This window comes from Citrus sinensis, chromosome 5, assembly GCF_022201045.2.
Source record: "Citrus sinensis cultivar Valencia sweet orange chromosome 5, DVS_A1.0, whole genome shotgun sequence".
NCBI classification, from domain to species: Eukaryota; Viridiplantae; Streptophyta; class Magnoliopsida; order Sapindales; family Rutaceae; genus Citrus; species Citrus sinensis.
The window spans coordinates 32190965-32217157 of record NC_068560.1 but is presented as its reverse complement, the minus strand read 5'-3'; the positions used below and the strand labels follow the sequence as shown (position 1 = coordinate 32217157).

Below are 26193 nucleotides of genomic sequence, written 5' to 3'. Positions count from 1 at the left end.
GTACTCTTTCTGTGGGAAAGGATGCTAAATTCTTGCATGATTGTTAACCCAAGAAACTTGAACGAAATCGGGAATGCCAGCTGTTTTAGGGTACTTTAGCAGGTAAAATTAGATATTGATTGAATTCGATTAAGTTGGATTAAATTATTGAATATTGTCTTATGTTTGATCTAATATGAAAATTGAATTATATTAAATTATATTTAAACGTAAATACCAACTATTTATAAATATTTAATAGTAATAATAATTTTGATGAGTAATTAATAAGAAAATTTAATATACAGTAAATCAATTATTGTTTAGTCATAATTATAATAAAAAATATAATTTAATAACAAAATATTTTAAGTTTTTGATTACTTTTTATTACATATTTTAGATATATTTACTTTATCAAAAAGTTAGCAAATAATATATATAAAATCAATTAGTTACTAGTATTATTAATTTCCATGATTATTTTTAATATTACACCAATGATTATTAAATTTAGTACAATCAATTATTGCAATAAATTATAAATGAAAGAAATGTCATAAATGAAAAACCTTTCTTTTTTTTAAAAAAAAATCTAATCCCATTATTTAAAAATTAAATTTAAATTTAGTCTCCCTTAGTCCAGTCCAATAAAAAGTTGTCAAACATAGAATAAGGCACTGTTTAGTATTAAGGTGTAAAAAATATAGTTGCTGCAAAAAAAAATTATAACTATAAAATAAAAGTTAATAATCCATAATAAATAATAATTTTAATTAAATTAATAAAGATATAATAATTGTTTTTATCATACAAATGTAAATTCAAATCAACTTAACTTTTAAACTATAACTACCTGTTCTTAATCCCAAACATAACCTAATATTAAATTCTAAAATTAGTCTAACTCCTTACTTAATCCTTGCTCCCAAATATAACCTTAAATTTTTCTAATTATGTAGAATTTCAGCCCTTTATTAACACACCTTTTCCTCCAAAGGAATATATTTTATCTAAATATGAACTTGAGAAACTCGTATGGGACTATGGAACTATAATTATATCAGTAATCTAAAAGTTGTCAAAACCAGAATAATTAAAAGTAAAACTTGTAAAGTTTTGCACTCTACAAGAAAATTTTGAGCCCACCGTTTCGTTTCGAAACCACCCTTGTTCTCATTTCACCTTTTAGGGGCTATTAATATTATCATCTAGTCACTGGAGTTTTCTCATGGAATCAACTGAGTGTGATAACTGTAAGCTTTGCAACACTACACCACTAAAAAGTTTCATAATGTTGCAGTCCAATGCTATTTCACTAACTTTGTAAAGGCCAGTTGTCAATTTTTGTCAAAACTAATAAAACACACATCTAAAAAAAAAATTTATATTTTTTTTTCTCTTTTACAAAATTAGCATAAATTTTAAATTCAAAACATTTCAATATAACTAGCACATCTTCACTCTATTTTTTTTCGGCATATTAAATCATCTAATATCTGAAAACCACATTGGATCTTGTAAAACTCTTATAACAAGTATTTAACGCAGTTGCATTATCAAATCTCGAATTGATAACCTTAATTAAGTAAGAACAATCTCATATCAGTTGATCTACGCACTTGTTGGTTCACTCTAATTTATTTAAAAGTGTAAAAAGAGAATTTTACAAGTGCAATGGATGGAACCTTTGATGGAGCTAATAAAATAAATACCAATAGGTTGTTACATCTTTTAAGCCTTTAGTAGGAAATTTAGAATCGCTAATGGCGCTAATTTTATAAGTAAATCTCTAGTTTTCTCAGTTTTTATGGCCAATTGAGATATTATGATAATAATTATTGTAAATATAGAATTTCTAACAGGAAGTAAAAGAATGAGTATAAGGAAGAAAAAAAATGGAGGATGCTTTTGTTCCCTCTTAGAAAATTTTTTTAATTCGGATGGTACAATTATACAAGCTGTGAATTCACTTATTTATAGCAATCAAAGACCAATCATTCACTTATTTACAGCAATCAAAGACCAATCCGAATTGGCCATGTCATGCTAGATGGGTAATAATACAAGTTAACGACCTTTATTTATCTCGGCTGTTTTCGATTTGGCCTGTAAATAAGTACTTGATAGTTAAGCCTCCAATCAATCCCAGCGGTGCTTAAAGACATGCCATGCGGGTAGCCAAAACAGTTGAGAGGAATGTTCTCAAGTTGACAGTAGCCTCTCTGATTGGATTCTTCCCACGTGTCCTTTGCTTACTGCAAACTTGCAACCCAAACTGACCACTTGTGGATAGCCACCAATATCACAACAAAAAAGAAATATATAACCCTTTCACTTTTCGAGGTAATTTTGATCTAGATTGGCGTTAAGAATGTCACTGGACTTGGGCCTATACAATTGGGCTTCAATTAAACCTATTCAAGCTCAATTGGGCCGCACATGGATTGGCCTCGATGTTAAATTATGAAGTGTTTGAACTTAAAAACTCACTCTCTCCTCCTGAATAAGAGGGATGATAATTGCGAATCTTCAATTATCTTTAATTACAAAATCACTCTCAGCTCAATTTATGTATATAGGGGAATGATAATCCTAGTAAACTTGTTTGTGTGAATTAGACAAATACTTGTTTCAATCAAAATGATGGGCGTGTCAATTATATTCAAAAGCAAGGAGATCAAACATTTTTATTTAAATAATATGGGCTCAACCCAAATTACATGTTTTCTTTTTCTCGCGAGTTCATGACGTTGGAAATATTTTCTTCGTTTCCTTGGAGAAAAGCCCAATTTCCTCATGTCCCATAATAAATGTTTAATACCCCACATTTTGAGTTATTTTTCAAGGGAAGGTGATGTGTCCTTGAATTCGCAAGCCAAGAGTCATTGTCCCTCTTTTTTATTTCTCCCCCTAAGAAAATAAAGCAAAATATTAGTGATCGGTTCATGTAGCAAAGGAAATGAAAACAAAAAAAATAAAAATAAAAATAAAAATTGCCAAGTGGCCTTATCTCTTGTTTGTTGAATTATTTTTGAAAAGCTATTTAATTGATAAAGAAATGTCATATGAAGTGTAATTAATCAATTCATTTTGATAAATACTAATTTTACACTAAGCGGCTAAGCCAATCGCTGCAAGCTACTTGCTTCTCACCCGTTGGCTTTAGTTTGAATCATCCCATTGTCGTTTAACATTCCCACATACTTCAAAACTATGAAAATGTCGGCAATAAAAAATAAAATAAAATAAAATAACGTTTGCATCATCACGTAATCTGTAATCTATATTATTGATATGGTTAGTAAACTAGATTATCCCAATTTATTAAAATTCTGGACATGGTTAATCGGAAAATTAGGTGTCAAGTTTTAAGTTAGGTTAAAAGTAACTCCTCCTGCGTTATGCTTATAGTGGTGATAAATTAGATTGGGCAGTAGGTTTGTTTGGGTTGAATTAATATTAATTCCTTTTCCTACAAGAAAAATCACTTTCATTTTGCTTTCCGAAGAAAGAATTGTCGTTAGACACGTGCAACTGCCCTTCAAACTGCCACTGATGTTATATTTGGATTATGAATTCATATTGGAATTATTAGCAGATTCCCAACTTTTACATCAAAATAGGACATATCGATCCAAATTCCGAATTTCATTCAAACGATTGATTTCTAATCACATCAGTCTCGGAGGATGAAATTTTAAATTTGTGTTTGCACATGGGATGGGATGGGTTTGACTGTTAGGGTGTAATAGAAAAGAAAAAAATTTGAAAATACACTTTTTTTTAAGATTTAACGGGTAAAGTGTCCTGAGATTTTTAAATTTTGTTAACATTATTACAGATGGGGAGAAATTTAACGTATTTATTTCTCACGTTTTATGAACGAGTATAATTATTCATAGTTTTTCATAATATAACTCAATGTATGTTTTTATTATTATTATCTTTTAATTATAGTATATGTGATGGCAAAATCTGGGTGTTTTGTGTGGTGAAATCTTCCCTCATGATTTGCTACTAGCCGGTAGACCAACCATAAGCTACTATTTCGACATTAATTTTTGAGATAATGTGGACTTTGGAAGATGATTTTATATATTCAAAGTAAAGTAAGAAGCTGACAAATTGACCCTTGAGTTCACATTGTAGATGGTAGTCTTTGCTTATCTCTTTATCCGATTGAATAAATAACAATGTCACTATCCTCCTGATGATCTATATCTTTTGATTTTTTTGCAATTTTTTCTGATTTTTTTTGTCAATCTCATATTTAATATATATATATGGTCTGCCGAAGTTACGTTGAATGTAATTTACGGCTTGACTGTAAGATTTTGTTCAGCTCCTTTTACTCTATGTTATTTATAATTTTTCATGAATATTGTAAAATTTTTTGCATTGTAAAATTTCGTGTAACCCCTTACACTCAATTTTATTTTATTGAAACCCTAGAGTACGAATTTGCCCCCTATAATTTTAAATTCCCAAAATAACCTCTATTTAATTAAAAAATATAATAATTATTAAATGAATTATAATTATAATTATTATAATCATAAATATAATTATATTTTTTAAATAGATGATTATATTTTTTTAACAATATAAAGAGAAGATTGATGGAGAACTTTAAACAATTTGACGTATTCACATATTTATATGTATATGCGAGTTAAACATTTATTTATTTATTTATTACATTCTTTTTGTGAATTGTCAATCATAAGGAAACGACTTTGAGGGAGCAATTAAAGTCACAAGTCCCTACTATTTCTTTTATGTAATACAATTTATGGAGTCAATTAACGGTTGCAAAAAAAGCCTCATGATGCTAAGAGTTTCAATGGGTGTATTTATAGTAACTCCCCCAATGACTTGATGACCCGAGCATTATTAAGTGAGTGAATCTAATTCGAACTGGTTGATGTATTATTCTGTTGCAACTGATTTTTTTAACTTTAATTTTTTTTTTGGTAGGTTGGTGCAGGTCGCTGAGAGTCTTAAGCATTATGGTTCAAGGCTTGAGGGGAGGTCATTTCAAGATATCTGGAAGTACAAGATCAGAGTAGAATCGGAGGGCGGTACAGTCCCACCAATTTGGTGCGTTGACACTAGAAGTAAGGGGTGGGGTTTTTCCATGTTGAATGCTTCATATGCATCAATGGAGCGTGAAATGAAGGACAATCGAGTCAATCTTCAATAATTTATCACTCCGCTCACTGGAATGGATGCAACTGAGGATCCTACTATCTTAAACTCGGAGTTGGAGTATATCGTTAGAGAGACCGGGCAGAAACCAATGGCGGTAGTTGTCTTTCTGTCATTCTCACCTCCGGCTCCATTTTGGTTGCGGCACGCTAGAGCAACTGTGAAGAACAAGCCTTCCAACCAGAAGATCATATGACTACTTAGGTGTTTAGTTTAAACATGCCGTAAACTTAGAAGTGGTAAACTTCTAAGTTCACAAAAATACATGTGTACTTGGACTTTTACTGCATATAGCGTGGGATTGACTGAGTGGTAGTTGCCTATTTGATAGATTCACCACTATCATTTGACAGTGTCTCTCACCTTAACGTTAGTAACATCATCCATTAGATTGTTATTTTTGGGTTCTTTTTTTGTTGTCTCCGGTTTCATTTTCTGCTATTTTTTTATTTTATTTCTTGCTGTTTTTTTACTTTACATTTTTGCAGTTTCTAGGTTAATTTACTATATTTTTTGGTTTTGATAGCCAAATTTTGTAAATTCACTATCATACTTGACATTTAATAGTGATTTTATTTATTCATTTTGACATTTGATTCAGATTCTTATATTGGATCATGCATAGATTATTAGTTGTATAACCTTGTTTTGTTCTTGTTTTTGTCGGTATTAGGACATAAGGCTGCTTTTGAGACATGTGGGTAGACAGATAGTGCGCCATGTTGAAGGTTTAATAATTTAATTTTTTGTATAATTTTTTATTCTTAAAACTTTTAATTTTATGAACTAACTTCCCCCCTTAGGAGAGGCACTTGGCCTCCGTCATTTTGACAGGTCGAGTGCGCGTGGGTCACTTGATAAGGCCGAGAATGAGAACCTGGAGAAATTGTGTGACCCGTCAAAATTGTTTCATGAAGACGAGACTGATCTTGATGACCCGAGCATTATTAAGTGAGTGAATCTAATTCGAACTGGTTGGTGTACTATTCTATTGCAAATGATATTTTTTAACTTTAATTTTTTTTTGTTTGGTAGGTTGGTGCAGGTCGCTGAGAGCCTTAAGCATTATGGTTCAAGGCTTGAGGGGAGGTCATTTCAAGACATCTGGAAGTACAAGATCAGAGTAGAATCGGAGGGCGGTACAGTCCCACCAATTTGGTGCGTTGACACTAGAAGTAAGGGGTGGGGTTTTTCCATGTTGAATGCTTCATATGCATCAATGGAGCGTGAAGTGAAGGACAATCGAGTCAATCTTCAATAATTTATCACTCCGCTCACTAGAATGGATGCAACTGAGGATCCTGCTATCTTAAACTCGGAGTTGGAGTATATCGTTAGAGAGACCGGGCAGAAACCAATGGCGGTAGTTGTCTCTCTGTCATTCCCACCTCCGGCTCCATTTTGGTTGCGGCACGCTAGAGCAACTGTGAAGAACAAGTCTTCTAACCAGAAGATCATAAGAGGGATGATGCGGGTTTCTGGAGCGGCACCGACATGCAGCAACAATTTGTGAAGGTCCTTAACTTGGCGAGTCACATGGCAGGGGTCATCATCGGCTATGGTGATGAGACTTATACCACACAACTGGGCAAGTTGTTTACTCTAGAAGATGCACGATATGGTAAATTACTCGTTGAACCTTATGTCGTCCACGTGAAGGCTAGTATGATGACATTTGTTAAGAATATTTTACGTGTGACAGGTAATATTTATTGCTTTAAATTTTATGCGTGACAGCTCTCTATGATTATGCCTTGATTATTGAATTTTTTAATTTAATTCATCAGTTTTTCGTTTATCTCTTTATTTTCACTTCTAATTGTTCAATACATAATTGTTATGTTTAAATTGTATGTTGGCGTGAGCTTCCTGATCAGGAGAGATAGTGGGAGGAGGTTAGAGAGAAGAGCTGACATATGCGTATCTGTATAGAAAATTGAATAATAGAGAAAGTGACAATTGTGATAGGTAAATAATTTTGTGTTTTTTATGTGTTACGTACGGATCTCCACTTGATGTATATGTACTTGAATGTTTACTTTATGTATATGTCAACACATATTCTTTAACTACATGTAGTGTGAGATGAAGAGTGGTATGTGCCTATTTCATAGATTTGTTATGGTAACTTGACTGTGTTGCTCACCTTGATGTTAGTAACGTCATCCATTAGATTATTGCTTTCACATCCGTATATATTTATAACTATATGTAATATATACTCGTATATCTCAATAATTTGTATGTTTATATGTCTGCTTATGAGTGCATATATGTGCACTTTAAAATGAGTAGAATTTGATAATTGCAATACATTACAACGCTTTAAAAGTGAACATCTAAGTATATGACTACTTAGGTGTTTAGTTTAAACATGCTTAAACTTAGAAGTGGTAAACTTTTAAGCTCACAAAAATACATGTGTACTTGGACGTTTACTGCATATAGCGTGAGATTGACTGAGTGGTAGTGGCCTATTTGATAGATTCACCACTATCATTTGATAGTGTCTCTCACCTTGGTGTTAGTAACATCATCCATTAGATTATTACTTTTACATCTAACAACAATTATATTATTAATTTTATATGTATATGTACTTATATATGTATATATTTTATGTAATGTATAGTTATATATCTCTATAATTTGTGTGTTTATATGTCTACTTATGAGTTCATATATGTGCACTTTGAAATTAGTAGAATTTGGTAGTTGCAGTACATTACAACGTCTTGAAAGTGAACATCTAAGTATATGACTACTTAGATGTTTAGTTTAAACATGTCTTAAATATGTCCAGCCTACAACACACAGCCTCCTCCCTTAAATTTGACCAAGTAAAAGAGGCATTGATTAGCTATGGATCTGTCAATTCAGATTCTCTAATGAATTCATTGAACATCTTCATACTATTAGCCTCTCTACCCCCATTTGATTTCTCAGAGGGGAATCTAATTAAATGAAAATCTCCACTGACACACCAATTAAGACTACAAACACCATAAAGGCCAGCCAATTCCTCCCAAAAAGCCATTCATTTAGTTTTTAAATTGATTTGGCCATTTGATCAGCAGGAATTTAATGAAACTGCAAATTGAAAGGTCTTTAGGTTCTTTGCATTTTTTATTTCCTTCTATTGTTTGGCCTTTTTTGCCCTACTGTTTCTGAGTTAATTGGCTGTAATTTTTTGTTTTCATTGGCTGCTTTTTTGGGTTCATTTTTTGTTGTCTCTGGTTTCATTTTCTGTTGTTTTTGGGTTTTATTTCCTACTGTTTTTTGACTTTTTATTTTTACGGTTCCTGGGTTAATTTACTGTATTTTTTTGTTTTGATAGCCAAATTTTGTAAATTCACTATCATACTTGACATTTAATAGTGATTTTATTTATTCATTTTGACATTTAATTAGGATTCTTATATTGGATCATGCATAGATTATTAGTTGTATAACCTTGTTTTGTTCTTTTTTTTTTTTTTTTGTATTAGGACATGAGGCTGCTTTTGAGACATGTGGGTAGACAGATAGTGCGTTATGTTGAAGGTTTCATAATTTAATTTTTTGTATAATTTTTTAGTCTGAAAACTTTTAATTTTATGAACTAACTTCTCTTCTTAGGAAGGGCACTTGACCTCCGTCATTTTGGCAAGTCGAGTGCGCGTGGGTCACTTGATAAGGCCGAGAATGAGAACCTGAAGAAATTGTGTGGCCCGTCAAAATTGTTTCATGAATATTGCTAGTGTCGATAGTTGAATAGTTTGTGAGCCAGTGGATCTAAAACTTTCTACTCATGATCATTATGACTTAAGCTTCTCTTAAACAAAATACACGCAAGTAAAATTAAAGACTTGATTAATTTTATGTTTTAGTATCAATATAGACTTGCAAAGTTAATAATTTTAAGACCAAATCAAAGCTACTCGGCCTTTGGCTAGGTGGTTAGGGCTGCTGCCCTCCAAATGTGAGGGCAGCAATTTGATCCCCCACAATCGTCTTCCTTAATTATAATCTATAATCAAGTGGAGGCAGTTTCCTCTCTTACCAAGTGTAAGTGGAATATATATCCCTCGAATAGTATTTTGTAAATATCAATTATAGTCTCATGTAATATGAGTTGTAGTATGAGCAATAATTTTATGTAATTAAAAAAAAATACCAAATTAAGTGTACTATATGTTGATTACTGTTTTCCATCTTTTATAATTATCACGACACAATATAATAAGTTTTTAACCCTTGTATTATGGTTATTAGAAGGAAAAAAAAAATGAGAGAAAGAGAGAGAGAGAGAGCATCATATTACAAATTGGGATCCTCTTTTTATCTTTTGTATTATTATTTATTGTTGATAAGAAAAATGCTGCTATTATAAAGTTGGGATACTATTTTACATTTCACTTGATCAGGCATACATGTTGTACTCATAAAATCATCGTGTATTAATACAATTATAAAACATGTCATCATTGACACATGCGACAATTTATATTAATATCACATCACACGCCGCACCTTGAGAAATGCTAGACCAAATCCTTAGCAGCATGAATCTAAATTTCATTATCCCAATACAAAATCAATAAATTGATACATCAGCCATGCTCTTTAAGATTGCTCATGGAGCTAAAGAGTTGATATTCGACTAGTCGTTAAGAATTTTGATGTTTATTATCTTTTTTTTTCCTTTTAATATCCTAATTAAGAACTGGATGATCAAGATTGATGGAAATGTAAAATCTAGCCACTGAAATGGGTGCATGCTAGGCCTTCCGAAGTAAGGTGAAAGAATGGCACTGGCCCGCCAATTAAATAAAGGAACCAATAGGATTCCATTAAATTTGGCTGCACCTTACCCGAAATTCAATCATACGCGACCATCTCAAAAAATTAATAAAATAAAAAATAATCTATCCGTCAATCAATTAGTTATTTAGGCCACGTTTTAGATTGAGATATTATAATTTTTAAGTTATAGTGAAAAAAATATATAATTATAAAATAAAAATTAATAATATATAGTAAATATAAAATTTAAATAATAATTTTGACAAAATATTAAATATATAATAGATTTTCTATTATATAAGTGATAAATTATATCAACATAACTTACAAACTAAAGTAACTAGTGTTTACCAACACTTTAATACTGCCTAACCTCAATATCAAACAACTCTTAGCGGTCCTTTTTTAGCATCCGCCCATTTTTTTAACTCGCCCACTTTTTAATTTGGTGGTCAGCAAGTAGAAAAGATGTGAAATCCCCCCCTCCTCTTATTTTGTGAAATGCATTACAGCCTTATCTTATCTCGTTAGAGTCCTCAATAATTGTATTCTCTTGCAGCTAGCTATGAATGAATGTAAAACTGGAAAAAAAAAAACAAAACAAAAGATAAAGGGTATTTAAAAAAATTGAAATTGTCGATGATGATAATAATTTTGGAAGTGTTTCTTGAAAAAGATTTTGATTGAAAGTTTGAAATGAATGAGGAAGAAGCAGAATAAGTAAACTGTTATATTTCTAGTCTACTCAAATTTATTATTTTGTGTTCTGACCTTTTTTTTTTTTTTGGTATAAGTTTGTTGCTTTTATTTTAGAATCCTCGCTGGGGAAAAAAAAATATAAAAAGATTCTTAACGTCGCCATTCAAAGTTGGAGAAATTTAATCACGATGAAAAGTGAGGAGAGATTCTGGACTATACTAAATATCACAATCCTCATAGCTGGAAATGCCTTGGTACATGAAGTATACAGTCAAGAAAACAACGGCGATATTTAAAAAGCCAGTCTTTTTTTTTCTTTTTTAAAATGCAAGTCCAAGTAAAGGAAATTCCAAAGCATGAAAAAGAAAGGCCCTTTGATTATACTTGTCTTCTTTTTATCCCCTTCGCAAGAGTTGCCGACTTGATTAGGCATTAGCCAAGAAGGCATAAATTGTTCCATCCATTCATTCCTGATGCCTTTCACCTTTTTGACCTTTTCCTTCTCCTTCCCCTCTTACCTATTGGCTACTGACACGAAAAATATTTAATTAGCTTTTCAACTGGAAGGGATTTTTTAAGTAAAATAAAAATTAAAAATTATACAATAAAAAAGGAAAAAAAATGCTGTTGCCCACAATGCGTTTTGAAATATCGGGCGAGGAAATCTGATTTTCTTTTTTTTTCTTTTTTTAAATCAAAACCCTTTGTCCCAATAAAATTTGATTTGTATAGACCAATAATTGCTCTTTTTGAGTATGATAATCTTTGTTTTTAAAAGAATAATAATATATAATAATCCCTTCCTTGGAGCCCAATCCAGGAGGAATATTAATCCTTGTGATTCCTTTAGTAATAATATTAAAGATGATCATTATTATATTCTTCTTCAGAATCAAGCTTGTCTTTTAGTAATTAAATATCCCAAAACGTTGTTTAGAAGATTGAAATCCCCAAAAACTAGGATTTTGGTTGAGCCATTATTATCATATTTAAACAGTGCAAGTACTGCTGCATGCTTTGCTTAACTCATTGTTTGTATTCTTTGGATTAAAGCGTTTTGGTTATACGAGTTAATTTTTTAGCTTTTAATTATTTGGTGGGCGCGGGTGCAGGGACTAGGGTCTAGGATTGATGCTTCTGGCCACTTTGAACTTGCTTAATACGTTTTGCTTTCATGATATTTATGCTAAAAACGATTAGTTAATCAATAAACTTTCACTTTAATTTGTAGTAGTGGCTTAGGAGCTAAAAGCATGCGTGGTTGATATATAATCATAATTAATGATTAAATTAACTAAACAATGGAGGTGACATTTGAATATAGAAAGCATGAATAATATAGTATTCGATATGGCAGACATTTTCCCCTGCACATTCAACAAAAAATTTAACATAAAAGATATCATAATAAATAAATTATAAAGGTCATAATTAAAAAGGCTCCTCGTGCAATGGAAAGCCAAGCATAATATGCAAGAACAGACAAACTTTCGGGAGCAAAGCTCAGAAATAGTGCAACTTAAACAACAATAGGGAACCTGGTACCGGCTACAGCCTACAGGTCTGCGGCCAAGCCATCGTTATGATGAAAGATTAAGGCTTTTAATTAAGTTTTTTACTTTAATTAATATCGGATAACTCCAGAAGAAAAGCAAATGCATATCCTCATCCATCAAGAGGGAGATTTTTTTGTAGCTAATTAATTTATAATAATGTCCGGGGCGGTTGATTTTAGAACCTTTTGGCTTTTCATTGTGCCCCACCGCCACGTGTGTGCTTACACTTAATTTTCACATGTGCGACAAGAATAACACATCCAATATTTATTCTATGGGTATCTTCTGGTAAAGTTGTTCTTCTTTTTAAAAGATAATTTGTATTATACCCGCCCACGAAAAAAGAAAAGAAAGTTATATAATTTTAAAAGCGACGGGAGAGAATTTGATAAAAATGAAGTTGATTAATCAATACAATCAAAAGGAAGATCGCGAGAGCTGAATCAAAACTACATATATAAACAAGTCATGTGCCATAACACAACGCTGGGACAATCTTTTGGAGTTGCTTTTAAGATATTTTACAAAACGGTGGCTGGGACAAAGCTGAGAAAAATCCGTGTAATGAAGTGAGCTAGCTTGCCACATGCAAGCTTAGAAAATAGAAACACAACATCGACTCGAGAAATTAACAACACAAATATGAAATATCTAGCAACAAAATTAATAACCCATGCAATATTTGGACAACCCTGTGACAGCACATGTGATGGATCAACAACGCAACGTACGTCGTCAATGTTGCCACAAGTGAAATGGGTCTCGCGATAATTTTCGGGTCGCATTTATTTATTTTATCGTATTTATAATTTGAACGGTTTGGCTTATTTATTTATTTTATTTTTCGATCTTTTCTTTTCCAGCTTCAGCAAATGAGATTCATATAGATGCAACTACGTAAATGGCCAAGCCCAGATAAGCGGCGGGGACCAGGAGTTTGTCGGTTTCAATAAAAACGAAATCGGAATAAGAACAAAGGAGAACCGAGTCATGCGGGCAGCGGACATCTCCTCTCCGTCTCCTGTTTTGTTCATGCATAAAACAAATGAACACGAAATTAAATTGTCCTGCTAAAGCAAAAAGTTAAAAGTTAGCGCTCCCTACTTGTCTATACCCGAATCTGCCTTCGGAAGTGGTTTTAAATTTTAATGCATATTAACATTGTTCAACATTTTTCGGCGTTAAATGCTAAAGTAGATACCGTTTGCCTGTTTTTTTTTTTTCCCCCAATTCACGTGATCAGTGATCGGATTTGCAAATTATGCCGGTATGATTTTAGCTATAATTTTGTTACCCCTTTTATTTAAATCATTAAAGTCGTTTGACGTTGTCCTTTTTTTTTTTTTTTTGGTAATTTGTCTTTCATTGTAATTTCTCTCTCTTTTATGAATTTTCATGTTAGATTTTCATCATTCAAATCTCAAAAGATCAAGCATCTGCCTAAGTACTATGTATGTAAGGCGTCATTTAGTCATCTATAGCGTTGATCACATGTGAATAAAATATGTAAAATTTAAGAAAACAGATAACACACTACTCTTATTATTATTATTATTATAAAAAAATAAAATTGTAAAAGTAAGAAAAAAAATAAAAAGTAAGGGTAGGGTATCAATATTTTAACGGCTGAGATGTTTCAAGGTATTTTTTTAAAATATAAGGACTAAATGAATACTAATATTAAAATACATGGACTAAATAGATTTTTACCCTTATTATTATTATTATTAGGGTTCCTCTATGATGCTGTAATTTTTTTACAGCATTAATAATGTTTTTAATTGTGCACCATTGGATTTAATCAATGGTATACAATATTTGTAGGCAAAAATAAAAATAAAAAATAATGGTAAACGGTTAACAATCGTGTAAGGGGTGGAGAAGTTTGTAAAATAACTATGACCACCCTTAGAGTTTGAAACAATTTCACTTAAATAGCATATTTTATTTAAAATTATTTTTCAATCCCCCTTTAAATTTGAAATGTTATAATCTTTTTTAAATAAATCTTCCAAAATCTATTTCCATTAAGTATAAAATATAATGGTAGGTTATTTAACACAAATCAAATAAATAAGTTGCAATTACAAAATTTATATATGATATAACACTAATAAATAACACAACTAAGTACATATACTTAAGTAAATGTCATAGTTACATCAATAAACTCATTGTTGAGATTGCTTGCAACATAAAAATTACTTGATCACACATGTTTTAATAAAATTTAATATCGTATATTAAAATACTCATTATTTTATATAATACTATGGGTCATTATATAATTGATCATGAAGTATGTATTATTTTTAATACCCATTTAACATACTTATTTTCTTAACTTTATATTTATCTCATAGTTAATATCCTTACATGTTAGGAGTTTTAAGTTTTATAAGCTTATATATTTTCATTTTATTTTCAAATATCACTTTGTTAATTTCATAAAAGTTAAATTGAATATATATTCCTAATGAGCTTTAGTTTATGAATCGTGAAAGATTATTTTATTGATATCGTTTTATTGTAATTATAAAATTTTATGTTATGACGAGTCATTACTTTTGTTATGATAGTTAATAGTGACAATAAATAAAATATTGCCTTCAATAATATTTACGTGGGAACAAAAGTGAAAGAAAATCATTTATATTTTTAGATTTTTATTGACATGGTAGGAAATTATCTCAGCCTTATAAATTTAACTTTCACAAGCTTGTTTTCATTTTATTTTCAAATGTCACTTTGTTAATTTCATAAAAGTTAAATCTAACACATATTCCTAATTAACTTTAGTTTATAAATCATGAAAGATTATTTTATTGTTATTCTTTGATAGTAATTATAAAATTTATATGCTACGAAGCGTCATTACTTTTATTATGATAATTAATAGTGACAATAAATAAATATTACATCAAATAATATTTAATGGACAAAATGAGGAAAAAAATCATTGTATGTTTTTAAATTTCCATTATAAAGATATGGTTTGTGATACTTTAACTTAAAATTTTGGTGCAATATTTGAGCCACTAATATCTCATAGTTTAATGGTTGATATTGAAAGTCAAAGCACCATTTCATAATGTTATATCATCCACCATTGAATTGTATGAAATAAATAGTTTAATTTTTTGATAAAAATTTAAATCAAAATATTTCTCACTCTATAGTTATATAGACATATATATTTTTCAATAATAATTGGTGAATAAAATATTTCTCATTTGTTATGACTCATATAGTATTATTAATAAAACACATATAAAATCGTTTATTGCAATGCTTTCTATTATCATTATTGTTTAGGTATTAGTGGTTTGTAATTAAATTCATACAATACAAATTATTACAAGACTTTGTGTTAAATAGCCTACTTGATATTATATTTTATACTTAATGGTAACTGATTTTGGAAGATTTATTTAAAAGAAATTATCATATTACAAATTTAAAGGAGGGCTGAAAAGTAATTTTAAATAAAATATACTATTTAAATGAAATTGTTTCAAACTCTAAGGGTGGTCACAATTATTTTACAAAAATTATCTATCCACTTGAACGGTTACCATTATTTTTAAATTATTTTTTAGTACAAATATTGTATACCATTGATTAGATCTAATGGTTCATAATTAATACATTATTGATGTTGTAAAAAAATTTACAGCATCATAGAGGAACCCTTATTATTATTATTATTATTACATCTTTTGCCGTAATTTCTTTTTTCTTTTTTCTTTTTTTCCCCCATTTTAGGGCTAAATCAACTGAACTATTATCATATTATTAGTTAAGGATGTTACTTTATTACATTTGAGATTTTTTTTTTCAAGAAATAGCAAAGAAATTTTTTAAAACAGACACTTCCCAATTGCATGGCCTGGCACAGTGAACCAGGCCAGAAGTACTTTCTTCAAAATTAAGAGGTAACCGTATTTGTCAAAACGTGGCAAGTGCCTTGTTGCTTAAGGATTAAGACTAAGGAAACTGCCTCCTAATACCAACATCCAAACACGCCCTTATTTCATTGCCCAAGCCAGGTTCGTCCGTAGCAGGAAGAACTACTGAAGCTCAACCTGAAAGTGCAATACTGCAAACTCCGAAAGGGACCCGCCCAAAAACCAAAAACAGACAATAATTGTAAGAGTTAATTTTCTTCTTCAATTATAAAATAATTCAATAGAAATAACAGAAATTTATAAGAATAAAGTAAATTAATTTCAATAATAATTTGATTGTAAATATAAACGGTAGTGTAATGAACGGCAATAATCATTATAATATCAATATAATCAAAAATATATAAATATCAATGTAATAAATAAAAAAACGCATCCCATGGGTCCCTTTTAACCGACCCTAAACCGAAATTAGGACTAAAGCCGGTTGACGATAACCATTCGCCAACAAACCACCATTAATAATAATATATTCAACTAACCATGGTTAAATTAACGGTATTGTTTGACTTTAACGCCGTCAATTACGGGAAAATCGAGGTAACACTAGATTAATGACTCGTCATCTGCCTTAATCCACGTGGTCGAAACAGAGCTTGCCATGATTCTCAACTCGTGCCATGAACCAACCACGTGGATTCAAATCGTTACTGGTGGACTCAACTTCAATTTCGCTTGGTAGCTGTCTTGCCCCATCTAACATTATTACTTTATTGTAAATTATGTTTTATTACATTCAATAAGACGTTTTGGGGGGTGCGTTAGTTGTTAACTGACAGCTGTCAGGTCTACCCATTTTTATTGTTTGTACGACGCGTCCGCGGATGATCCGACCGGTAGTCAAATTGTGGCGGTTATTGACTTCACAGTTTACGAGAACTAGTTTTACAGAAATGTCCTTCAGGTGATCGGGTTAAAAGGACAGCACGTTTTTTTCTGATTTTACACATTTAACTTGTAATTTTCACCTTTTAAAACATGTTAAACTTATTACTTCCCCAAAAAAAATGTTAAACATATTTGATTCATTTGAACTTGTCGTGAATGATGATGATCATAATTAACGTTCGTTAACAATATTGGGAAAAAAACAATTTAGTGTAGAATATGTTCGTTAACAATGTTGAAGAACATTTAGAGTAGAATAAAACTAATATATCTTTAATATTTTTAAACAGAAAACAATGAAATCCCTTTCATAGATGTTTTGATGCAGAGTAAATATGTGTATAATACAACACGATATAATTTAAAAACGAATATGTGTTGAAGATTTCGACACGAATACGATAAGATTATTATACAGATAATTTTGATTTGAGACAAACCGATATTTTATATCAACACGTGTTTATTAATTTCGTTACGTAATCATGTTGCCTTCTAATATCATGACCTAAATTATCACTTTTAACTTTAACCTTTGAAAATTTATCCATAATGAATTGATAATACTTATAAAGATATTCAATGTTCATAGATTATTGATTTTTATTGACTTTCGGAAAATGATTATAATTTTCTTGAATAACTACAAAATCATTTAAGTTGAAAATATGTTCAAGAATGACAATATCATGATAAAAATATTGTTCTAAATCTTATAATTTCCGCACACACCAATAAAAAAAATAGTTATGAAGAACTTTATTACACATGATATGCACAATTGATTTCTATTAATTCATAATCTTATATGATAATCCTTATCTTTAGTGCATAATTACCTTTCAAATGAGTGTATAACTTTAAATCACAAATAAAATCATTCGCAAGATTTTTTTTTCTTTACTTAGTGTAGAAGAAATCTCAAACTTAATGTTGATGCAGTCACACAAAAGGAGCAACGTGAAAGTACCCAAAGCAAACAAATCTCGAACTTAATGTTGATACAATCACACAAAAGGAGCATCATGAGAGTACCCAAAGCAAACACGCATTGGTTAAGTTTTGGCACTAATTTAGGAAAAAAAATAAAAACCGGTAATTACGTGCCCAAAATTGGGAAAATGGGGATCCCAACAAGTAATTAATAGTTGCTATATATCGCCACCTCACCAACGCAAAGAATCCCCTCTAATCAAAACTGACAACCGGTAGTTATCGGTAAAAGTAAAACTTGGTGTGGAGCCCATTGGCACACGGATTCCACATCTCAATTTTTTATATGACGGGGGCGCTCCGTTTGTGGGAAACCAAACCGTCTCGTGGGCCCCACAGCTCTTGCTCTTTAGACAAGGCCTGTGGCCCCTGCCGCACTCAACACTATAAATGGAACGTCGAGCTCCTTCGTTTTTAGCTGTTTAGCAAAGCTCCTGTTTTCGGTCTAGATTCTTCTCACTGGCTTTAGTATTTCACATCAAAACACTTTCTCCGTTTGTTTCCCGAGAAAATTGACTATAAAACTGTTTCACTGCTCTCTGTTCCCTCCTTTTGCTCTAAAATCAGTGCTTCCTTGTGATCTAAGTGTCCGCCACAATTCGGAGGTATCAGTTTGTTCTTCGTTCTTTTTCCCCCCAATTCGTCTTTCGAAACTCATTCGTTACTTAAATGTTTACGTTTCATGTTTGGTTACCAAAAAAACGCTTGTAACTTTTCCTTTAAATAATATATAAAAGATGAAAACATGTTTTACATTGAAGGTGACAGTTCATTTCAATTCTATGCGTTGTTCTTTAAGCTGAACAACGTTGATTGCAATTGCAGGATAATGGCTCAGTTCCATTTTAACAACGATGAGCTTGAGTACGTAGTTGATGGTTACTACGATGCTGCTGATTTTGACGATGATCCTTTCGGCGAAGTCGAGTCTCCGAGAGCTAACAATTTCGACGGAGTTGACACGGACTTTGAAGATGACTTTGAAGCGGTAAGTTTATTAAACTATGACTAGTGTCATGAGATTTGGTTTGCAATTTTTTTATTGAAGCATTGTGACGCTGTGAGTGATGATTGAGGCTGTGGCGTGTACAGAGTAATCCGACGACTGATACCTCTGCTTTGGAAGCGAGAAATGGAAAAGATATACAGGGAATCCCTTGGGAGAGGCTTAATTTTACAAGAGATAAGTACCGTGAGACGAGATTGAAACAGTATAAGAATTACGAGAACCTTTCTCGTCCCCGCGAAGAGATTGAGAAGGTATAGCTTCGATATCTCCTAATGAACTATTCTCACTGGCTTTTTAAATTAATCTGTTGATTGCCTTTAAGATTATTATGTAAGCAGCCCCTAGTTTTATGTTATGTTTTTTCTTTTATTCCAAAAGAGATTCTTAACCAGCTTTTTTTAGATTAATTGTAGAAGCTGATGTTCCTGAGAGGAAAGATTTTTATTATACATCATTGTCGTTCTATTTGAACACGACTTTTTTCTTTTAGATTCTGGATACGCTTGGATCTTGAAGAACAAATTTTCTGTTACATAGTTTGGAAATATGAAATAAAAAGAAAAAAAAAAAAAACTCCTTTTCTAGTTTTGTGCCTCTCTCTTTTGTTTTTTTTACTATGGATTTAAAGATTAAAACAATTGGAAACAAGCTTTTCCGTTAAAGTTTGTCTGGGGTCCAAGAACATATATTTCTTTCAGAATTGTTGCTAAACTTGTTATGTTGACAGGACTGCTTGGAAGTAGAGAAGGGAAAAACCTTCTACGACTTTCAGTTTAACACAAGGCTTGTCAAATCGACAATTGTGCATTTTCAGGTAGACTTTGATCATCTCTCCTAACGTTCTGATTGTTTAGCCGTTTCTCATCATACTAGTTACTTAATGAATTGAGGAAACAACCATGTATGTTGAAGTTTGGTCTTTTGTTTTCCTTTTTTATTCAATTTTCTTTACCATAAATTGTTTCTGGCATTGTTCCTTCTGAGCCAAGATTTGTAGTTCTCAAAAAAAAAACATTGAAAATTCATTTGAGCCATGAGCTTTTGGTTATCCTAGTCTAACAATTAAGATTTGCATGTTCCTTTTCATTTATACTAGGGAAAGAGTTGAGTAAGAAGTTCTTTGCACTGGTTGTCACAGTCATTTTTATAAAATAAAAGAAAAGAAAAAATATTTACTCCATGCCTTACTTTCAGTTTTCATAATTGGTCACCTTTTATAATTTATAATTATTCAGAAGTGCGCTATATGCATATCATAATAGATTTATAAGTTTTGCAGGTCCTGTCAATATATTAGTATTCTTAACCGAAATTATAAAATATGATTGTTGTTCTGTGCATCAATCATTCATTGAAGGTATGAATCTTGCTTGAATGTTTAGGTTGAAATCGATTTCTTATTATTACTTAAGAGAGATAATTGACTCACCTACAGCAAAAATGATTTTGAGCACCACTTCAGATCAATATGTGGTCTACTGTGGCCATCATCAGTCCCTTTTGCAGATTTAATAACTGGTGATACAATCTACCCTGAACTAGTGTTGGTATCCATGTTTCTTCAAATGATGAAATCATTTTTCAACAGTAGTTTTTGCAAATTGGTTTGTTTAAACCTTCTATTTTTCCTGTTAAGATTTGTGTTTAACTAAACTCTCCTAGTGGGATTCATTACTACCAGGTTAAATCTGTTTGCAGGATTCTCAAAACCGGATTTTGTTAACTACTCATTTTGGAGTATTCTTCTGTTTTTGGAACTTTGTTTTCCTAGAAACATGCCAAAGAAGCGCCTCACTTGAGCTATCTTGTTCGGGTTTTTATTCACTCAATCCTTTTGGTGCAGAGTTATGAAAGATGCTTACATTATCATTTGATAATTTTATAATAAATTTAGATGACGAATTATTTCCAAAGGTACAATTTTGAACAGACAAGAGGATTAAATGTCTTCTTACAGTTATCCATGTTTTAATGTTGACATATCTTCTAGATGCAAAAAGTTAGATAATAGTAGCTTTGATAAGAAAATTCTTTACTTATTTGTCTGAGCACATGCATCGATGTAAGATGCTCAACAAAAGCATGTTCTCATGCATGCATTGCACAGAGAAATGCACACTAGTCATTGTCTACTCTATATCATGAATTTTTAGAATCCCACACTAGGTTTAAGAAAATATAATGGTGGTGGTCATGAAAATTGCTCAATTCCTGAATCTGGTTTTCTAGTGTGTTACATACCTCTTCAAATTTTGGACTTTTGACTTGCAGTCTGTTTTGAGTGCTCTGTTGCTAGTTATTGATCTAATGGATGGTTTAATTCATCTCTGTGTGTTGTGATATTATCTCTGTATTCTGATGATTACAGCTAAATATATTGTTTGAAGTTGACTGTTGTATATAATTATATGAATTTAACCCTATGTGGCATTAGGACTGCAATTTTCTCTTATTTCAGCTTATAAAGCAGGGTGGGAGTTTTATCTGAGCAGCCGGCGCCATAAGGATACATTGTTTATATGGTATGATAGGAAAATATTTGAGTATTTAGAGGACTCTGTAGCAATTCCTATAGTTTAGAATGAATGTGCACTGTTCATGGGGAGCAACTACATTTGCCCTTTTTTTTATTATTATATTTGTTGGATGGATTTTCTCACATTATTGCTTATCTCATTTTCTTGTCCTGATCCCAATGCACTGCTTTATCATTTTTAATTAGTCAAGCATTTGGTGATTTTACGTTTGAAGATGCATTTTGTATGTCTTTGAAACAAACTCATGAGTCAGTGATAAAAGGATATCTAGCCATTAATTACACTAAAGATGGTAATTCTTCTAGTGAGTTGCGTTTTATTTTGCATCTGAATTCTTTCTAATTCCTGATGGCTGGAAGACTGCTATCCTTGGATTTTCCATGGGTTGTCGGTCTGTAAGTCTGTAATTAAACTTAAGATCACCTAATGGATCCTTAACTTCTTAGACTTGTTTTGAAGATCTGTACTTGTATGTCTTTCTGGCACAAGTTTGCTGATTTGACCTGTTGGCTGTTGTCTGTCCTTCTGTGCAGTTAAGGAATTTGTTATGGGCAACATCAAAGCATGATGTGTATCTGATGCAGAATTATTCTCTAATGCATTGGTCTTCATTGCTCCGTAGAGGCAAAGAAGTGCTCAACGTGGCAAAGCCAATTGTTCCCACCATAGTATGTGGCTTGTTGACCAAGATGTGAACTTTGCCTGCTTGATTAAAGTTAAAAATGGTCTGAATTGATTTCCTGTTTACAGAAACGCCCTGGTTTGTCAGCTCAGTCTCTGAATAGAGTGCAAATAAGCACTATGGCAGTTAAAGATAATCTGATGGTGGCTGGTGGTTTTCATGGGGAGCTTATCTGCAAGGTAAGAAATGGCAAGATATTGGAAATGTCAAATTCAAAATAAAGCATTAAATTGCATCCAGTTCTACATACATTTTTTAATATATTCTTATATTTGCCCAGTACTTAGATCAACCTGGGGTTGCTTTCTGCACAAATTTAACAACAGATGATAATGCCATCACCAATACAGTGGATGTGTTCCAGAGCCCTAAGTAAGGAACTCTGCCTTACTTTTATTAGAAATTGTTGTTATCCCTCTATATTTGTTTGGCAAGAAGTGTAATTATATCTTCTGTGTGTAGTGGCTCGAAGAGGGTCATAGCAGCAAACAATGATGCCAAAGTTAGAATATTTGACGCTGAAAATTTCAGTTGCCTTAATCGCTTCTCATATGATTGGTCTGTGAATGTGAGTGCCCCGCCTGAGATATACTTTATAGAAGTTTGATCTTGATTGTTAGTTGCTTGACTGGCATGGGACCAATATATTCTTGTTTGTTGGTTTTCCAGAATACCTCTGTTAGTCCAGATGGGAAGTTGCTTGCAGTACTTGGGGACAGCACAGAGTGCTTGATAGCTGATGCTCAGTCTGGTAAAGTCACTGGGAACCTTAAAGGACACTTGGACTACTCATTTGCTTCAGCCTGGCACCCCGATGGAAGAATTTTAGCCTCTGGGAACCAAGACACTACTTGCAGGCTGTGGGACATAAGGAACTTATCGCAATCCCTGACTGTGTTGAAGGGAAATATGGGGGCCATTAGGGCTCTCAAGTTCACCTCCGACGGCCGGTTTCTGGCAATGGCTGAGCCAGCAGACTTTGTTCATGTATTTGATACAGAGTCTGGATATGTCAAGTGCCAGGAGATTGATCTATTTGGGGAGATTGCCGGAATATCCTTTAGCCCAGACACAGAATCTCTATTTGTTGGTGTCGCTGATCGCACGTACGGAAGCTTATTGGAGTTCAACAGGAGGCATTACAACCAATATTTGGACTCCATATTCTAATAGGATGAGCCTTAAGACCTGGGAAATATGTATATGCAGTAGAACTTTTTGTTTTTAAAAGTGTGTGAGGTTTTTATAAATTTGGGGTTTTGCCTTATTTCCTCCCAATTGTAGTATAGAAAGCAGGGTGCAATTACAACAGAGGTCTTGGCTTTAGGAAATTTATTTCTGTGAAGGTGATAAATGTCGCCGCTGTGTTGTATATCATGCGAACGCTGTATAATCTATAGATGGCATGTGTTTAATTCATTTATCAAACAATATGAAGTTCTTTTTCAGTTCAGAAAACATTTGCCTTAGTTTCTTAGTTTTGCTATAATATTCTTCTCCCATATTATAAATAAAATGAGAGATTTTTTTTCTATAATTGTGAAATTGCAATGATGTGTACACAGTATTAAGTTATTTTTCAGTTTAGCAACATTTTGTCTTAATTTCTTTAGTTTGTGTATGATCTATTGTTTTAATTTGTCACTCGGAACAATTTCTTTGGAAAGAAATGTTTAAGGAAAGAAAAAGTTTCAACCAAATTCCTTTTACAAGGCGGCGTAGGCGTAGGCTGTTCACCAGGGAAAACAGTTTTAAAGAAAAAGAAAAAGAATGTTCAGCATTAGTCGTGTAAAAAGAGAAGTGAGATGTTTGACGATAGTTATCACTTATCAGTAATAGCTCCATCGTAATCGACATCATCATACTATTCCGAAAATGATGTTCATCTGCTTTATATGCAATTACGTAGCTGGTTTTTTGAGTTCCACCCAACTCGTATTACCGCGAAAGAATCTTCAATAGTTGCTTTCATAATCTACGAGGATGACTTGAGAGTGCAGGCATCTGGCTTCTGAGGGTCCCCCACAAGAATAAATCCCTTGAATAAAAAACGTTGGTGGAACAGAAGAGTTGTCACGTGTTACGTTGCGGCATCGTCTTTCTCGATGGTAAAAGAAATGAAAGCAAGGGAGTGAGTGGGTCAAGTCAACTCAGGACATGTGCAAGAAATAGTATTGGTTTTCAGAAATGTCGGCATTTCCTGATTTGTTGAAATTTATTAAGTCTGCCGTAGCGATTAGGAAATGGTAGACCGGGGAATTTGGTATGTATTAATTGCAACATGTCCCACCGACTACTGCAATTATTGATATCCGCTCGACTTGCATAAGTCTCTAGAAAGCACACAATCTTCTTCCAACGCGTATTCGCAGATTATGAACTCAATGTATGGATTATGAGAGAACTGTCTACACAAACAATATCGGATGGAAGAATAAATTTTATATATATTGCAGCAATATGACAATAGATCAATGCTTTTGTTCATCATCCATTTAAAACACTTGATTTATCTGAGGAGTTTGATTGTGAAATTAAAGAAAGAGCCTTACTAATTAAGGGGATAATTGCGGTGGTTATTTTAGGAATTAAAATGAAATATAATACTTTTTATTAAAAAAAAAAAAAAAAAAGCGTTTGATAATTATGACAGGTGGGGTGCCGATAGCACCACACCTAAACTAATTACACAGTCCCAAATTTTACCTCAACAAGAGTGGTCCATCACCTATTAATTAGTTGCAGGCCGAATTAAATACGCATGGCTGCCACGAGCACTTTTAAACTATCGTTAAAGAGTAAGCATTTGATACAAACTAAACTTCATCACATTAGAGAAGACGACCAAATAAAAAACGTGGGCGGATTTATTTATATAAATTTTTGCTACTTAATATAAAGGATAAAATTGTAAATACAAAACAAGAGGGGTTTTGTAAGAGAAATAGAGAGGTGCGAGTAGCGCCACTCGTTGAATTTGGGCCCAATTTGAAAATGATTTAGCCCAAAGAGCCAAAGGGCTTAAACAGTCAAACCTGCAAAAGTGCCAGCGGCTCCAGCTACAATAACAAACAAGTGGGACGGCGGAGACTTCATAGACTCCCCAAATGCGACCGTCCAATTAATCAATCATTCATTGCCGCTGCCTCACCACTCGCCCACACACCTACCATCGGCATTATCATTAAGCTTCCAGCTTTTCTCCACAGTTTGAAATTAAAATGGGAAAATATATTTTCATATATTCTTTATGATAATAATTATTGTATGCCAAGATTCAGGAGTTTTATTAACGGACAATCTTTATACTAATTACTACTTGATGCTACCCAATATACATTCTCATTATTAAATTTGAAGCCAAAATATAAATTATAACGCAACCTGAATTCCGATGTTCCAGGTTCTGAAATGGTCGGAGCTATGAACTTTTAAAGCAGTACTGTTATACATCTCAATTTTGTGATGCTTTCACACAAAATCCCAACCCCCCCCCCCCCCCCCCCCCCCGCGGCGGGACATAATTTTTGACAGTATAATTGAATTCTGCAATTTAGAGTGGTGATTGGCTTCCGAGGTTGGGGACAGGGGTCATGTTATTTGTCCAACCCAACTCAAAAGCTGACGAATCATCTTTGTCTCTTGTGATCAATGATTAAACAAGAGTCGGTATTAAGTAGATATTGGGGTAATACTATTATACAAGACTGTTAACTGATATTATGTCGTGGCATGACCGATGTAATATCTAAAGCGCTAGCCAAATGCTATCTAAATTCTTTAAACCCTCTCAAATATTCGAGGGTTGTCCACTCCACTCACATTTCATAAGGGATAGACCGACTCTCGGGAGGATTGTAAATAAGCCTCATAAATACTTTTATGA

General features: G+C 32.4%; 1 protein-coding gene and 1 long non-coding RNA gene across 6 annotated transcripts; both read left to right on the top strand.

Annotated features, from left to right (window-relative positions):
• The first annotated feature begins 5502 nt into the window (after window positions 1-5502).
• Window positions 5503-8888, top strand: LOC127902629 (uncharacterized). The gene is made up of 3 exons (XR_008055055.1): window positions 5503-6141; window positions 6226-7158; window positions 8679-8888. It is a non-coding gene; the product is annotated as an uncharacterized LOC127902629 (long non-coding RNA).
• A 9591-nt stretch (window positions 8889-18479) lies between these two features.
• LOC102614324 (uncharacterized WD repeat-containing protein C2A9.03) lies at window positions 18480-23844 on the top strand. 5 transcript variants are annotated; one of them, XM_006472567.4, is made up of 9 exons: window positions 18480-18684; window positions 18905-19067; window positions 19172-19339; window positions 19816-19902; window positions 22159-22293; window positions 22376-22486; window positions 22588-22679; window positions 22770-22875; window positions 22977-23844. In XM_006472567.4, the coding sequence occupies exons 2-9, from the start codon at window positions 18909-18911 to the stop codon at window positions 23475-23477; spliced, it is 1359 nt and encodes a 452-aa protein (XP_006472630.2). In that variant the 5' UTR covers window positions 18480-18684; window positions 18905-18908; the 3' UTR covers window positions 23478-23844. The 5 variants fall into 5 exon arrangements, with proteins under 5 accessions (XP_006472630.2, XP_024952864.2, XP_024952863.2 ...); XM_025097095.2 differs by lacking the exons at window positions 18480-18684; window positions 18905-19067 and adding an exon at window positions 20787-21610 and having other exon boundaries at window positions 19295-19339; XM_025097096.2 differs by lacking the exons at window positions 18480-18684; window positions 18905-19067 and having other exon boundaries at window positions 19277-19339; window positions 19816-21610.
• The last annotated feature ends 2349 nt before the right edge of the window (window positions 23845-26193 follow it).

Bases quoted from the DNA above. Each gene is read 5' to 3' on its own strand.
- LOC102614324 (XM_006472567.4), top strand. From the start codon at position 18,909: ATGGCTCAGTTCCATTTTAACAACGATGAGCTTGAGTACGTAGTTGAT. The intron at 19,340-19,815 runs GTATAGCTTCGA...TTATGTTGACAG, and splicing joins CCCGCGAAGAGATTGAGAAG to GACTGCTTGGAAGTAGAGAA. The intron at 22,680-22,769 runs GTAAGGAACTCT...TTCTGTGTGTAG, and splicing joins GATGTGTTCCAGAGCCCTAA to TGGCTCGAAGAGGGTCATAG.